This window comes from Amphibalanus amphitrite, unplaced genomic scaffold (assembly GCF_019059575.1).
Source record: "Amphibalanus amphitrite isolate SeventyFive unplaced genomic scaffold, NRLGWU_Aamphi_draft 000606F_arrow, whole genome shotgun sequence".
NCBI lineage: Eukaryota > Metazoa > Arthropoda > Thecostraca > Balanomorpha > Balanidae > Amphibalanus > Amphibalanus amphitrite.
This window is the reverse complement of record NW_024882100.1, coordinates 253,321-268,286: the sequence shown is the minus strand read 5'-3', so window position 1 is coordinate 268,286 and position 14,966 is coordinate 253,321. Positions and strand designations below refer to the sequence as shown.

Genomic DNA, 14,966 nt, shown 5'->3' with positions numbered 1-14,966 from the left:
GTGGGGCAATTTGGCCGCCTTGCAGACCTTTGTATTACGTCACAATTTCAATATAAGTAATTACTCTGTCATTTCAAGTTCACTGTCCAGTAAAGTAAAATGAATGTGACACCTGCCAGCGTTGAGAAAATGCAGAAATGTGTCGTCAATTTTAAAGGGACACTCCCACCTTAACATTAGTTTTGAGTTGAGATAGCCAAATTGGTGGCCATGGCCTGCAAATACCGGTTTGGGCACTCACAACATCGAAAAATGCTTTAATTCGAAGATATGGAATTTCAAACTTGCAGTTTTCGGATTCTAAGGGGCTAATGCATTGGAATGCCCCCTTAGAATTTGTGACGTCAGCGGAGATCTAACGATTTTTAAATCTTAGACTAAAACCATCGTTAACACGTGGTGGTATACGCTGCTTTGCGCGCAACGTCTGCCGCACTTTAAGGCTGCCAAATTATTGCTTCCAAATAAAGTCGCTAGTAACAGGGGAAATCCCAAAAAGTAAACAAAAGTAAAAGCATAATATCTTGAAAACCAGTGAATATTTTTCGGTGAAATTTGGTAGATATTCGTTTTCGCTCTTTCTGAACCAAGGGACATCACTTTCATGCCAATTCATTAACTTTTTTGAAGGTGGGAGGGTCCCTTTAAGTTATATCGTTTTCTAAAAAAAAGCGGCCAAATTACCCCACTCTCCCCTACTGATGCTCTGGAACTTGCCGGTATCCTGATTTGGGAAAAAGATCATTTTTCCATCTTTTAATTTTTGATTGAGATGAAAATGAAAAGTGCAAGCACATGTCACAGCGCCAATTGCGTGTGGGCTGATGGTCCGTGATTCCTTAGAATTGCGAATGACATGCGACACGTTGCTATGCAATTGAATTAAGGCTTTTGTTGGGTTGAGTTGGTCCATAGACCTCTGTACACCTCTGTACATAGACTGGTGTACAGAGGTCTATGGTTGGTCATATTGCTACTGTTTCATCCATATTCTGAGCCAATGGTGCACTGGCTGAGCTTGCGAAATTCTTTTTTTCCTCTGCCAGGTTTTGAGAGAAAGTGGAAATAGGATCTTGCAAAGTTTTAGATAAAATTTAAGCCCAAAGTTCAGTGAGCTCCTCAGCTATAACCGTGGTACGCCCGCCCCGCCGCTCCCCGTGCCGCGCGCCGTGGGCGCCGCCGGCCGTCCCTCCGTGTGTCTGGATGTTAGGCTGTGGCTGCCTGCCCTCCCCGCTACCGTGTGTTCAGTTCCTCCCTCTAACGCATGTCACCTATCGGCCATACCGCCACGGTGTACCCCACCCTCCCCCGATTTTGTTCCGTTTGTTTGGCGTCAGTAGCAGCGAGGTGAGTTTCACTCGATTTGGACGAGCTGGATGTGAGTTTTGATGTTTCCCGTGGTGAGAAAGGTGGTGAGAAGACACCACAGTTCTAGCAGCCGCGACGCATCCAACCGCTGCTAACTATCATCTGCGGTCCAGAGATGGTGGTAGCGGCGACTTAACCCTGCTTTCTGTGGTGTGGAACGCTTGCTTGATCGCTGTGCTTGGGATCTGCGGGGCCTGGTCGTGGCTTGGACGTAATGTCGGTCTGTTGCGTCCCTCTGACGTTAAAACAGTGCTGCACGGATGTATTCGGACAGGCGCTTATGTCGGGTGGTGAATGTTGTTGGTGATTGTTGTTGTTTATGAATGTTGTGACGCTTACTGTGGTGCGCTTACTAATGTGTAGTTTTATGTTTGATAGTGGCAACAATCTGAGGTGGTTGGTGGTGATCAGTGTTCTCAGTTCTCACATCATTTTGACGTGAAATGACGTTTTCGCGAAGAAATATTTGGTCATGTTCGTAACATTCGAACAATTTGACTATAGCTTTCGATTGTCTTTCCATTAAGACGTGTCATTTTGCCATTCATCGTAACATTTTCGGTCTCTCTTCACTTGTTTTTGATCGGGTGACAGTTTTCCCAAATCAGCATTGGTAACGTACAAGAAACTGAAGCATTTAGCCCTAGGCCTGGTATAGCTCTTCAGCCTCATGGCTTCGTATCGTTCCTCAAGTCCCATCTACTCGCTCTCTTCCCACCCGGCCCGTATCTAACCCGCCTCCGGTCGTTCAGATCCTCACCGGCGAGGACTGGAACGTCGTCATGTACCACGGTATCGAGGCGTACGGCGGAGTGGGAGGCGTCGGCGCGCTGGCCTGCTCCTACTTCATCATACTGTTCATCTGCGGCAACTGTATCCTTTGGTGGTGTCAGACGGAGATGGTGGCGGTGTGTGTGGTGGGCTGGGATGTGGGGATAGGAGCTAGGTTATGATTAGGATATAGCCTGGAAATGAAGACTTGGTATGACATTATGAAGTCCTAGTCTGTGCGTTCCAGTCACTGGCAGTACTTTTAATTAACTGCTGTCGTGCACATGTCTGGTGATACGGCGAACGCAGGTACTGTCAGTGGCTGTCTTCATATTTATGTAATTATTTTATCAGCTGCTTTTCCGGGTATTTGTTACAATTATTAATTGCGGCCGCTATTCATTGGTGCACAGCAACCTCTTCTGATTAGTTGTCTGTGCCAGACCTTTGACGTGTCTGGATCCTGTATCTCAGTCTCTTCACGTTATGTTCCTTGACTTAGCGCTGCACAGATATTCTTCTGAACGTATTCTTGGCTATCGCCGTGGACAACTTGGCAGACGCCGAGTCGCTGACAGCCATCGAGAAAGAGGAGGAAGAGGAGGTAAGAGAGAGAGAGAGAGAGAGAGAGAGAGAGAGAGAGAGAGAGAGAGAGAGAGAGAGAGAGAGAGAGAGAAAGAGAGAGAAGAGAGTCAGGGAGAGAGGAAGGGAAGGAAGTCAGTTCTGGTGTTCTGGTGGTATTCAATTTTATGATGTTTTTTAGTGTTTGCTCAGGTAAACTTTCCAAGTATCAATCGTCTGTTACCCTGCCGAGCTCCAGCCACTGTAGGTGTTTTATTTTAGTTATTTTGTTGTAATACCTTGTAGGTTAAGTGGTTAATTGTAGGCTTGTCCTTTTTAGGAAGCTGTAATGTTTAGTTGCCATGCTAATTTCTGCTCCGTCTCAGCCTCAGTCTGTTAGTGCGAGATTTTCCTGTAAACGTCGATGTTTGCTCTAGTTGACTAACCGGCCGCCTGAGCTGTTAGCCAGTCGATGTACTAAAACGTCCGGTGGTGACTGGCCTGGCTAAATAAAACCCGACTCTGCTAACGTCTCTGCGCCTGCGTCTCGCTTTCTCTGTCCTCTGAATCTTCTCTGGGAGCTCTGCGTAGTGTCTAGTCTGTCGCCTTAGCGCCTGAACCTCGGCCGTAACGCGGGCGTCGCTGATTACAGGACTATCACTACCCTGATGAGCTTGTAAGTGGCGACCGTTCCCGTGCCTGATCCGTGCTAACGCATGCCCGCATGTTACACTGCCGTTTGCAGACTTGTCAGCGGCGGCGGAGGCGGACTCTTGGCATGAGAGTTCGTTCAGCTGGTCCACCGCCGACCATCTGTCATGGCTGCGCACTCGCACAGGCACCGAGAAAAGAGACTCAATTTCCGATCAATTTAGCCGCTCCGTGTCGTGACCAGCTTCCTGTGAGATACAGATGTTATAACCGCCTGCCGGTCGGCGTGGAAGCTGAAGTCACGCAGTCAGTCGACAGGTGGCGTTAGTGGTATGTGGCTGTGTTCACAGAAAGCTCGCTCTCGCTCGCGGAGTGGGTCCCCTCGTAAGGACGGAGACCGGATAGAAGAAGGCGGAGACCAGGATCGGTCGCCATATGGCTCTCAGAAGCTTGCAGAACTCAACCACGTCGGGTGAGTGGGAAAACGCTCAGACCTTGTTTTCGCTCAAAAGACTGAACAACGAAAGATCCACTTTGCGGATTATTGTTTGGGGACCCCTTTTTATCACCCATCATCCAGGGGTTTACAAGTATAGCCTTGTTCTTTTTCTCTCACCTATCCGTGCTTCTATCCTCAGGATACTGAAATCCTTCTCCTCCACGCCACAACCCCCTTCCGGGCTGGACAGGCAACTTTATCTCATGCGGGCTGCTCCCTTGGAGCGGCACCGCTGCTCCCGAGGGAGCTGCACTCCGTAGCCGGGTGCAGAGAGTGCTTGGGGGTCTGGACGGCCTGTCCTATGGACGGGCTCAGCCCCGGCGACTCACTAGGGTGCCTGCCCAGACCAATGTCTCCCCCTATTTCCTATCATCCTTCCGGCTCTGCAATGGTCTTGTCGACCGAAAGGGCCTAACCCAACAAAACAAACGGCACCGCTGCTCCCGAGGGAGCGCACCCCGTAGCCGGGTGCAGTGAGTGCCTTGGGGCTGGGTGGCCTGTCCTCTGGACGGGCTCAGCCCCGGCGACTCACTAGGGTGCCTGCCCAGACCAATGTCTCCCCCTATTTCCTATCATCCTTCCGGCTCTGCAATGGTCTTGTCGACCGAAAGGGCCTAACCCAACAAAACAAACGGCACCGCTGCTCCCGAGGGAGCGCACCCCGTAGCCGGGTGCAGTGAGTGCCTTGGGGCTGGGTGGCCTGTCCTCTGGACGGGCTCAGCCCCGGCGACTCACTAGGGTGCCTGCCCAGACCAATGTCTCCCCCTAATTCCTATCATCCTTCCGGCTCTGCAATGGTCTTGTCAGACCGAAAGGGCCTAACCCAACAAAACAAACAAAACAAATCTTTTTCTCTTCATGTACAGTAATTAGCATTGTGGGTGTTTTAAGGTTTCGCGTAAATTGTGACGCTAAAAATTTCGCGTCATTGTTACGTTACTTCTGAGGTTGACATCTATCGATAATTGACCGGCGTAAATGACTGCATTGATTATTTTCAGGCCGGACCGGGCGGGAAGTCAGACCAGCGTCGACATGGGCGACGATGACATGGGCGACGAGGAATACGATAACTACGACGAAGACGGTATGTACCCTCGCCGCTGTCTTCGTAAATCAACCGAGTCCTGTTGTGTACTACTGCTATATTGAACCAACTTCGCGTTGGAAGAGTATGCAATGTCTGTTCAGTGCTCATCATTTTGGTACGAAATAAAACTACATAAACACTATTCAAGCCAGCAGGCTGCCCAAAATTGTTATGCAATAGAACCAGTTCTCGGAGAGATATTGGAGTCGGTTTGAAGTTGCATAGGCTCTCTGCATAGTTGGTTTGCTTTTCTTACTTTATCTTTAAGATGCATCCCGTAGTTAATAATTTGTGGTAGTTAGATAGCAACTAACTAACATCTGCCCACGTTTTCCAAACTTGTGTGAGACATGTTCATTAGCGTAACTCTTATAACTTAGTCAAACTTCGTTCAATAGTCTAACAAAGTTTCGAGCATTTCTTCGCTAACTATTTCAACTTGGTCATATGCGTAGTTCATATGGACCTATTCAATTACAGCTCTCTCATAGTTCTTTCGAATAGATACCTCGGTGCTTGAGAGTGAGATTTGCCACGACAATATCGACTAACCATCTCATCTCTTACTAATCCCGTGGCCCTGCACTCGCTCTATCCCGGTCCCCGGCGCCGCGCCGAGCTCCTGGCCCCCCGTATAACCGCTTGGGGCACTGACAGGACGTCGCCGACGCGACTCAGGCAGCGACGGCGACTCGGGGAGCGGTGTCGACGTCGACGAGCTTCCGCCGACAATGCGGCCGCGCCGTCTGTCGCAGCTCTCCATCAAGAACAAGATCAAGCCGATGCCGCAGTACAGTAGTTTCTTTGTGTTCTCGCCCACCAACAGGTGAGGGTGGCCGCGGGGCTGGGCTGACCTCTGACATCGCGATGACCTCTGTGACCTGCAGGTGAAGAGGAGGACGTGGTCGGTGCTCGGCCTCGCCGACTCTCCGAGCTGACACCGGCCAAAATACAGCCCATTCCTCCCTACAGCTCTTTCTTCGTGTTTGGACCGGAGAACAGGTGACGCCAGCGCCTCTGGCGGCACGGAGTGGTACTAACGGACACCGGCGCGCGCTCTCTCTGTGGCTTCGTTTCCCCTTCTCTCCCGTTCGCCCGCGCCTGCTCGCAGCAGCCTGTAGGTGTGCGTGTGCTCTTAGGTGTGTGAGAACGAGTGAGTCGAACGATTTACAACGTTTGTTTTTGGAGCAGGGCAGTCTCGGGCGCCACCTCCTCGCTTGGACCGGAGAATGTGCCTTCCCCTGTCAGTAGCAGACCTCCGTAGTGCTAGCAGCTCTGAGTAACGCGTCAATAGCCGCTGGAGAGAACACTGAGAAGTGCTCGTAGTCGAGTGCGCTCCTACGTAGAACTAAGTAGTGAATCTGCTAGTGCGGTATGTCTAACATGCATCGATGAGGCTTAATATTTTGAAAATAGTGCCCTGTCTATCATGTGGTATGTTTCGACTTGATGAAGTGTGTCATGTATTGCCTATTGTGAATATCGACTGTCAGCGTTCTGTTTAACTCTGGATCTTAAGACATAGATGGATAATTGTAAGGAACTCTTGGTGTTCGGGTACCGCAAATTCGCCGTCCTAGCGCGGGTGACCCTGATCTCTGTCGCCCCAAAACCAAGTCTGCGTGCTAGGGAGACGGATTTGCGGTGCTCGAATGCCCACACTTCCTTACAATTCCTCGCATATGTCTAAGGACAAAGTTACGGATGTCCTGAAGCATATTATAATAATGCACCTCATTACTTCAGTGTTGGTTTTCCCTTTCATATGCTGTGTTGAATTTTGGACTAACTCAACCGGAACATTTTGAGTACAGAGGGTTTTCAATTTTTGAAGACTTATTATAGGAGTAATGATGTAACAATTTTCCTGGGCATTCTGCTCAGAAAAAAAAAGAATTGACACCCTGCTTATCGTAATCCATGACTTAACCGGAATATTAATTCATCGTGTAATATATATGGAAGGCTTCGTTTGTTCTTTCATAATTTCATGCCACGTTTTTGGGCTGATGAGCTATTTCAGCAAATTAACGTTAGTTTGGACGCCTGCATTCCCGTAACTGACTAGATGGACGCCCCGTTTACCTGAGTCAGCACCAGTGAATAACCTGTACCAAAAATATAACACATCCCACCAGCAGCTTCCTCCGGCTCTCAGCAGCCACGCGCGCCTCGTGTTCACCTCTCCCGAACTGCGTTCGTCAGGTTCCGCATCTTCTGCCACTGGTTCTGCAACCACAGCTTCTTCGGCAACGTCATCTTGGTGTGTATCCTGGTGTCGTCGGCAATGCTGGCTGCCGAGGACCCTTTGGACCCGCACACTGCCAGGAACAAGGTCAGCGGCAGCGGAGCGCGCTGCCGGCCGCTGCATGATTTTGCGGGGTGGTTTGGGGGGGGGGTAGTATGAGACTGGTGTTTTGGCCTGACAGTTTATGGCGAAGTTGAAAATGGTAAATGCTGAAATTGAAAAAAAAAGATCACAGGTGAACATACAAACACTAAGTTTACCTCCACGCCCTGAAATTGAAAAAAGATCACAGGTGAAGTCACATGTGATCTTTTTGTTCAATTGTTTGTTTGTTTTGTTGGGTTAGGCCCTTTCGGTCGACAAGACCATTGCAGAGCCGGAAGGATGATAGGAATTAGGGGGAGACATTGGTCTGGGCAGGCACCCTAGTGAGTCGCCGGGGCTGAGCCCGTCCAGAGGACAGGCCACCCAGCCCCAAAGCACTCACTGCACCCGGCTACGGGGTGCGCTCCCTCGGGAGCAGCGGTGCCGCTCCAAGGGAGCAGCCCGCATGAGATAAAGTTGCCTGCCCAGCCCGGTAGGGGGTTGTGGCGTGGAGGAGAAGGATTTCAGTATCCTGAGGATAGAAGCACGGACAGGTGTTTTGTTCAATTTCAGGGCGTGGAGGTTAAACTTAGTGTTTGTATGTGTTTATTGTGAGTTTTTCAATAGTCGTGTTTGTGAAATATTACATGTCATAGACGCATCACCCCATTATTATTTTTATTTTTTTTTGCAGATTCTCAACCACTTTGACTACTTCTTCACGGCTGTGTTCACCGTGGAGATCTGCTTCAAGGTGATCGCCTACGGGTTCATACTGCACCCGGGCTCGTTTTGCCGCTCGGCCTTCAATCTGCTCGATATTCTCGTCGTGGCAGTGTCGCTCATATCGTTTATATTCAGGTGAGCAGTTGTCGTGGGGACGGGCTGGGAGTCGTTTTGCCACCGTGTCACATTTTGAATGAGTGTGAAGCGTTCAGGGAACTGTTTGAGTGTTGATGGGGATAGCTGAAGGACGATGTCTGAAACCGTGGCGCGGTGAGACGTCTTTTGTTTGCATTTTTGTTTTAGACAGGTGCTGTCATTGTGTCCGACTCTTTAGTTAGTAATTTTCGAGGTTTAGTTGTGTTAGGTTTTGCATGAAGAAATCTAACTTTTTTGCGCTGGACTTAGTGAATTTCATCAAAATATCACCCGCCCCTTGTTCAAAAACAGACGCGAAAGTCTTGGATAAGACGCGAGCGATTGGTACGTAATTGTTTGACGCCACTTTTGGGTGCGATGTTTCAGGATTACCCTTCACCCAGAACAACAAAAACAGATCCTTAATTCCATGAGGTAAACTCGATGTATCACTTTGCGAACCCTGATTTTTCGTTTTTCTCGCTCTAGCCACATGTAAGTAATTCTTCAGACACTAACAACTGGACTCAAGGAGAATATTGAGAACTCTTTACCCCACGTCCTGCAAAAGGGCCAAAATTCCCGCGGCATGTAACACACTTTGGTATCATCTACATTGTCCTTTGCGTAACTTTTCATAGGCATCGTCCAAATGAATCGGTAAAGTTTTCTTCGCCTCCGTTGGGTCTGGCTGTCCGCGCAGATGCTCTCAAACTGTTTTGCCGTGCCACCCCAGCGCATTTTCGACTTGTACATCTGCGGCTGCCCCTGGTTTGTTTCGATGTTGTGTCTGTTGATTGGTAACATAATGTGGCACATGGTAACATGATAACGTGCGATGGTGTCTGCTCCTAGCATCAGCTGGTTCTTCTACACTTTCACATTCACACGTTCTGTGTTTTAACCGCATAAAATACTTAATACTACACACCTGAGCATATTTCTGATACCTCTCTGGTGTTACATCTAATGTTGTCTCTCAGCTCTGAAATGTTTTAATGGATCGACAATTAGTAGTTGGTATTATTCATAGGAAATCTCCCCTAGATACTGGCTACGTTTCCATGGCACAAGCTAAGCCGATTTTGGAAAATGGATTTGCTCCATCATAGCCTTTAGGAATAGTTTAGAAATGTGAATATAGGATTAGAAACCATATATCGACACCTTTTTTTAAACCCCACATTTGTTCTCCGGTGAATTTCAGACAAGTTGGTTAGAGACCTTCAAAAAAGTTACAATCACTCGATTTTTCTCAAGTTTGTCTGTCTTGGCAGATAAAGCAATACCAGAACAGGCCTACGAACACACATATTTGATCAGGATCGGACGATTGGACACTTTTAAAAGGAGATCTTTCGTGCCTCCCGGAAATTCACGGGAGAGCAGATGTGGGGTTGAAAAAAGTGTCGATATACGCTCATTTTTTTGCATAAGGTAAATAGTTTCCGAGAAAAACGCACGTGAAATTTCGCTAAATCGATTTAGACGTGTCATGGAAACGTAGTGACTGTGTTTACACATGTTTCACGTGTGTATGTGCGGCCGCCGAACACCGGCCAACTCCTTTCACATGGTTTGTCATGCTCTCGTGTTTTTGCAGACTTGTTCCAGACTTACTTTTATGAAGAGCGTGGATGCCGAGTGTTGGTGTCCGTCGCACTATCTGATCTCTATACAAATGTTCCCAGTACCCACTCATCAGCCGAGCTTCTACAAGAATGGTCAAAGGGATATTCCGACATTTAACGTTACATGTCCTGTGAAGTGTACCCATGATCTCCCTGCCTTTCTAAATAAAGTGGCTGGATATGACTGCAAGCTGAGGACAGGCCGCAGACTGTCGCTCTGGAAGCGTGGCTTGATGACGTCATCAGTGACTGGTGACGCCGGTGGGCCCGATGACGATAATTATACAATCATTCTGTGTCCACAGCCAGCGCTGATTGTGTATGATACCGACAGGGATCCTGGTTCTGCCGGAGATGACCCCGACATGAAAGCAGACAATGCTTGATTTGGACTGATCGTTGTGTCAAATGTAGAGGAGTCTAGGGTGTACTACTGCGGATGGATACCGTGGTGTGAGTAGTACCGTTTCTACCCGCGGTCCTGAGTGACGCTGATGGAAGCGCTGTGTGTCGCCAGCTCTGGAGCCATCTCTGTGGTCAAGATCCTGCGTGTGGCTCGTGTGCTGCGACCGCTACGAGCCATCAACAGAGCCAAGGGACTCAAGGTAAGAGGCGCTGCTGCGCAGAATATCTGGGGTTCACTGATTTTCCAGAGGATGGACGAATCCGCCGCCTTGTCTCTTACACGATAGTTTGTGTCGTCTTATCCTAACAATTTACCTCGGATAAAGATGTATTTGAGTTCATATTGTTGTCAGCTTTTTCAATCAGGTTTCAGCTTTTTTGTCTGTCCACTGGCCAGTGTTATTTTATAAAGTTTATTCCGGCAATGTCTCAATACAGTGTCATTTGTTGCCGATGGCCGCCCGAAGTCACCGGGTCAATATCGTTTCCTAAAATCGCCCGTCTCTGTCCGCAGCACGTGGTGCAATGCGTCATCGTGGCCATCAAGACCATCTGGAATATCATGCTGGTGACGTGCCTGCTAGAGTTCATGTTTGCCGTTATCGGTGTACAGCTGTTCAAGGGCAAGTTCTTCTTCTGCAACGACAGATCCAAACTCACCGAGCTAGAGTGCAGGTGGGTGATGATGAAAACTTGTGTAGAACTTAGGGGATTATTGTGGTGTCTTATTGAATGATTTATTGCTCATTTATGTTTACAATCGCGTTGAAATGTATGGTTTTGTTTGTGTCACATCGATCATATAGATCTTATCATATAAACTTACTGTCTAAGATCTTTGACCATAAAACCAATGAGGTATACCAGTCCCACTTAAAGTTGGTTATTTTGTTGCCCCTGTCGACCACCCGCACGTCCTAATCTGTTCCCAAATATGCTGATCCAAACCCCCATTCCGTAATTTCAGGGGTCAGTACATCGAGTTTGCCGAGGGTGATGTCAGTCGACCCAATACGGTGGAGCGCGAATGGACCAAGAACGATTTTCACTTTGACGACGTCGGCAAGGCCATGCTGACCCTCTTCACTGTGTCCACCTTTGAGGGCTGGCCAAAGTGAGCAGCTGGGGGTCGGGGGAGCGATGGAAGGGGGCTGGAGCGTAGGATAAGGGCGGGCAGATTGACGGTCTGAGTGATAATCAACTGTGCAGCGGGTGGTGTTCTCGTAGTTCATGGCGTCATGATAAAGATGCAACGGGATCTACATTGAGGTTTAGATTATATCTGTACAATTGTCCATAATGTGTAGGTGTCGGCTTGTTTGAATCGCCGAGGGATGGATAGTTAGTGTCATAAGCTAGAGACGCCTCTAGATTTTTGTTTACTCGTTTGGCTCATCGGCCCCCTCACGGCGGTTCAGCGTTAAAACGTTAGTTAAAATCGATGTTCCTGATTGCCCATCTCCGACTGTCGAATGAACTGACCTCTAACTCTATAACTGACTCTATCCTCTCTTCTCCTCTCTTCAGTCTGCTCTACACATCGATCGACTCTCATACGGAGGACGAGGGTCCGATCTACAACTACCGACCGATGGTGGCCATCTACTACTTCATCTATATCATCATCATTGCCTTCTTCATGGTCAACATCTTCGTCGGTTTCGTTATCGTCACATTCCAGAGCGAGGGAGAGCAGGAGTATAAGAACATCGATTTGGACAAAAACCAGGTCAGTTGGCTGATGGCGATTATTGATAGGCTACTAACTAGTAGTTACTACCGGCTCGAGACTAGTTAGTTATTACGCTCTGTTCTCTGTAATGACAAAGGCTCAGGTTGTAATTTATCGTAACCGGAGAAAGCGTGCTGGGGTTTGATGATATTTAAATTTCAAGCATGTTGCTTATCATTAATTTTGTCAGACTGCCAGCCGCGGAGAACTTTGTTGATTGCTTGTTTTCTGTGTTATTAGGTCCGCTTTTGTGGTTGTTTTTCTCTCGCTTTTAAACACTGCTGCTTATATAGTGATTTGTGAATGCTAACCTCTCCTCCCCCGTCCTGTTTCAGCGCAACTGTATAGAGTTCGCGCTGAAGGCTCGCCCGGTGCGTCGCTACATCCCCAAGCACCGTCTCCAGTACCGCGTGTGGTGGTTCGTCACCTCACAGCCCTTCGAGTACTTCATATTCGTACTCATTCTCTGCAACACCATCACTCTAGCCATGGGCTTCTACAAGCAGCCGGACGCCTATACTGAGGCGCTGGACGTGCTGAATCTCATATTCTCGTCAGCGTTCGCCGTCGAGTGTGTGCTCAAGCTGATTGCGTTCAGGTTTAAGGTGGGTGCCACTGCGAGGGACAGATGTATACGGGTGGGCTCCGGTGGGTATTTGGGGAATGGGTAGACCGATGGATAGGTATTAGGCATCGGCGCTGATTGAACTACATATATAGGTGACGGTCGCTGATCGAAGTTCATTTTAAATAGCTAGCGGGTATTGTGATTGAGGTTCTCCTGGGTGAAGCTGTTCATGATCACAACTGTTGGCTTCCACGTACTTCATATGTGTGGTGATGGATATTGAAGTTTTATCAGTGTTTCAATAGTTTCTCCATACGTGCGCTATCGCGGGTAGGCTGTGCTGTACCGGTATTTGGATCGATAAATATGGCATACTGTTTGTGTTTCAGAACTACTTCAGCGATCCGTGGAACGTGTTTGATTTTATCATTGTGCTGGGATCGTTTATCGACATTTCACTCGGCAAACTCAACTCTGACGGGGTGAGTACTCGTATTAACTCGGGAAACTCGGTATGGAAGGTTCTGCCTGGGGTGAGCAACTCGTGGAACTCGGGTTGAAAGGCTCTGCTTGAATCGAATCTGTTTGTCACAACGATTCTGCGGGGTATTGAGAATGCATTGAAGTAGTATCGAGAGTGCTTACCGCGGCTACAGCGCTTCTTTGGCTTCGGAGTGCAGCTATTTAAGAAATATAGTTGATGGATGGTAGCAACGACACTATTCGCAGACACATTGGTCAGTGATTGTCATCAGTCCAATTTGCGCCTGGCTCCTTCCATCATCCCTTCCACCTCCCTCTGCTTCCGTTCCAGCCGGCCAACAAGATGATCAGCATCAACTTCTTCCGTCTGTTCCGAGTAATGCGTCTAGTGAAGCTGCTCTCGCGCGGAGAGGGCATCCGCACGCTACTCTGGACCTTCATCAAGTCGTTCCAGGCGTTGCCGTACGTCGCGCTGCTCATCGTCATGCTGTTCTTCATCTACGCGGTGGTCGGGATGCAGGTGTTTGGAAAGATTGCGATTGACGAGGAGACGTCGATACACCGGAACAACAACTTCCAGACGTTTCCGCAGGCGGTGTTGGTGCTGTTTCGGTCGGCCACAGGTCAGTAGGAAGGGGGAGGGGGAGGGAGTGGAGTTTGGGTGGTGAGGGGGCTCAACAAGACGTATGAATGAATGAATGTGTTTCAGTAGCAGTTATGTTTGGGGATGCTGAATGAGTAGACATGTTACACCCGTGTAGCTAAAATAATTCCTTCCATGATGACTGTTGACTTGAAGGTTATTGTAAATGCTAGTGTGTATATGTAAGGAGAAGAGGCTGAATAATACGTCATGTCAATAGGTTAGCCTAGACCAAAACCATGGAAATGTCCTCAACCCTGTATAATTGATGCATATTGCACACTGTACATTACGGCTGATAGTGTTCTGGGCCCCGGATTATAAAGTCCAATGCCCGACGGTCGTAACTGAGTGTTGATTCTAACCCTTCCACCGCCAGGCGAGGCATGGCAGGACATTATGCTGGCCTGCGTGTCCGGCAAGTGTGATGCGGCGTCGGACGAAAAGCCGGAGGATACATGTGGCACCGTCTTCGCGATACCTTACTTCGTCAGTTTCTACATCTTGTGTTCCTTCTTGGTAAGATGCTCAGCTGGACATGGGGCAGCGCGTAAGAAAGAAAACTACTCTTGGGACTCTAGCTGGCCGGCGTTTGACTTTTGCTAGTGTTGATGGGGAGTTTTTTACATGATAATACGTCACCGTGGATAATACTGTATATTGTATGCCTACCTTTTGTATCACACTAACTTTCGTTCTACGAGCGATCTTGATGACTTAAAAATTAGGCCGTGCCCTTGATGGCCGATGTGCAATGTGCATTAAATACAGTACTCATGCAATTGCCAAGTGTTATCAACGATGAGATATTTCAAACATTCTGTTCGCCTTCATTTTGCTCTTACTCTTGACCACCACGATTCTGCCTTCGTACCACCACGCTCATTCCCTAACACCAAACCCCCATCTGCAGGTCATCAACCTGTTCGTGGCCGTCATCATGGACAACTTTGACTACCTGACGCGCGACTGGTCCATCCTGGGCCCTCACCACCTGGACGAGTTTGTGCGTCTCTGGTCCGAGTACGACCCCGACGCCAAGGGACGCATCAAGCACGTCGACGTCGTCACCCTGCTGCGGAAAATCTCACCGCCGCTCGGCTTTGGCAAACTGTGTCCGCACCGCGTGGCGTGCAAACGACTCGTGTCGATGAACATGCCTCTGAACGCGGACGGTACGGTGATGTTTAACGCCACACTATTCGCCGTGGTGAGGACATCACTGAGGATAAAAACCGACGGCAACATTGACGAAATGAACGCCGAGCTGCGCACAATCATCAAGAAAGTGTGGAAGCGGACGTCGCCGAAGCTGCTGGATCAAGTCGTCCCGCCGCCGGGCGGTGAGGGTGGTAAGGGAGTACAAGCGCG

General features: G+C 48.7%; 1 protein-coding gene across 15 annotated transcripts in view; it reads left to right on the top strand.

The window, feature by feature from the left end:
* LOC122394696 (muscle calcium channel subunit alpha-1-like) overlaps positions 1-14,966 on the top strand; it is a 122,938-nt gene that overhangs the window by 98,890 nt on the left and 9,082 nt on the right. For 9 of the 15 annotated variants that reach the window (XM_043391740.1, XM_043391736.1, XM_043391735.1 and 6 more), the window contains exons 15-30: positions 2,121-2,241; positions 2,652-2,743; positions 3,702-3,823; positions 4,852-4,937; positions 5,598-5,766; positions 7,146-7,275; positions 7,967-8,133; positions 10,282-10,369; positions 10,684-10,844; positions 11,137-11,283; positions 11,697-11,898; positions 12,237-12,506; positions 12,859-12,951; positions 13,284-13,575; positions 13,975-14,114; positions 14,509-14,947. In XM_043391740.1, coding sequence (XP_043247675.1) covers positions 2,121-2,241; positions 2,652-2,743; positions 3,702-3,823; positions 4,852-4,937; positions 5,598-5,766; positions 7,146-7,275; positions 7,967-8,133; positions 10,282-10,369; positions 10,684-10,844; positions 11,137-11,283; positions 11,697-11,898; positions 12,237-12,506; positions 12,859-12,951; positions 13,284-13,575; positions 13,975-14,114; positions 14,509-14,947 — 2,719 coding nt within the window. Of the gene's footprint in view, positions 1-2,120; positions 2,242-2,651; positions 2,744-3,701; positions 3,824-4,851; positions 4,938-5,597; positions 5,767-5,827; positions 5,943-7,145; positions 7,276-7,966; positions 8,134-10,281; positions 10,370-10,683; positions 10,845-11,136; positions 11,284-11,696; positions 11,899-12,236; positions 12,507-12,858; positions 12,952-13,283; positions 13,576-13,974; positions 14,115-14,508; positions 14,948-14,966 lie in introns of all 15 variants that reach the window. The other 6 variants (XR_006258914.1, XM_043391750.1, XM_043391738.1 and 3 more) reach the window with 3 other exon arrangements.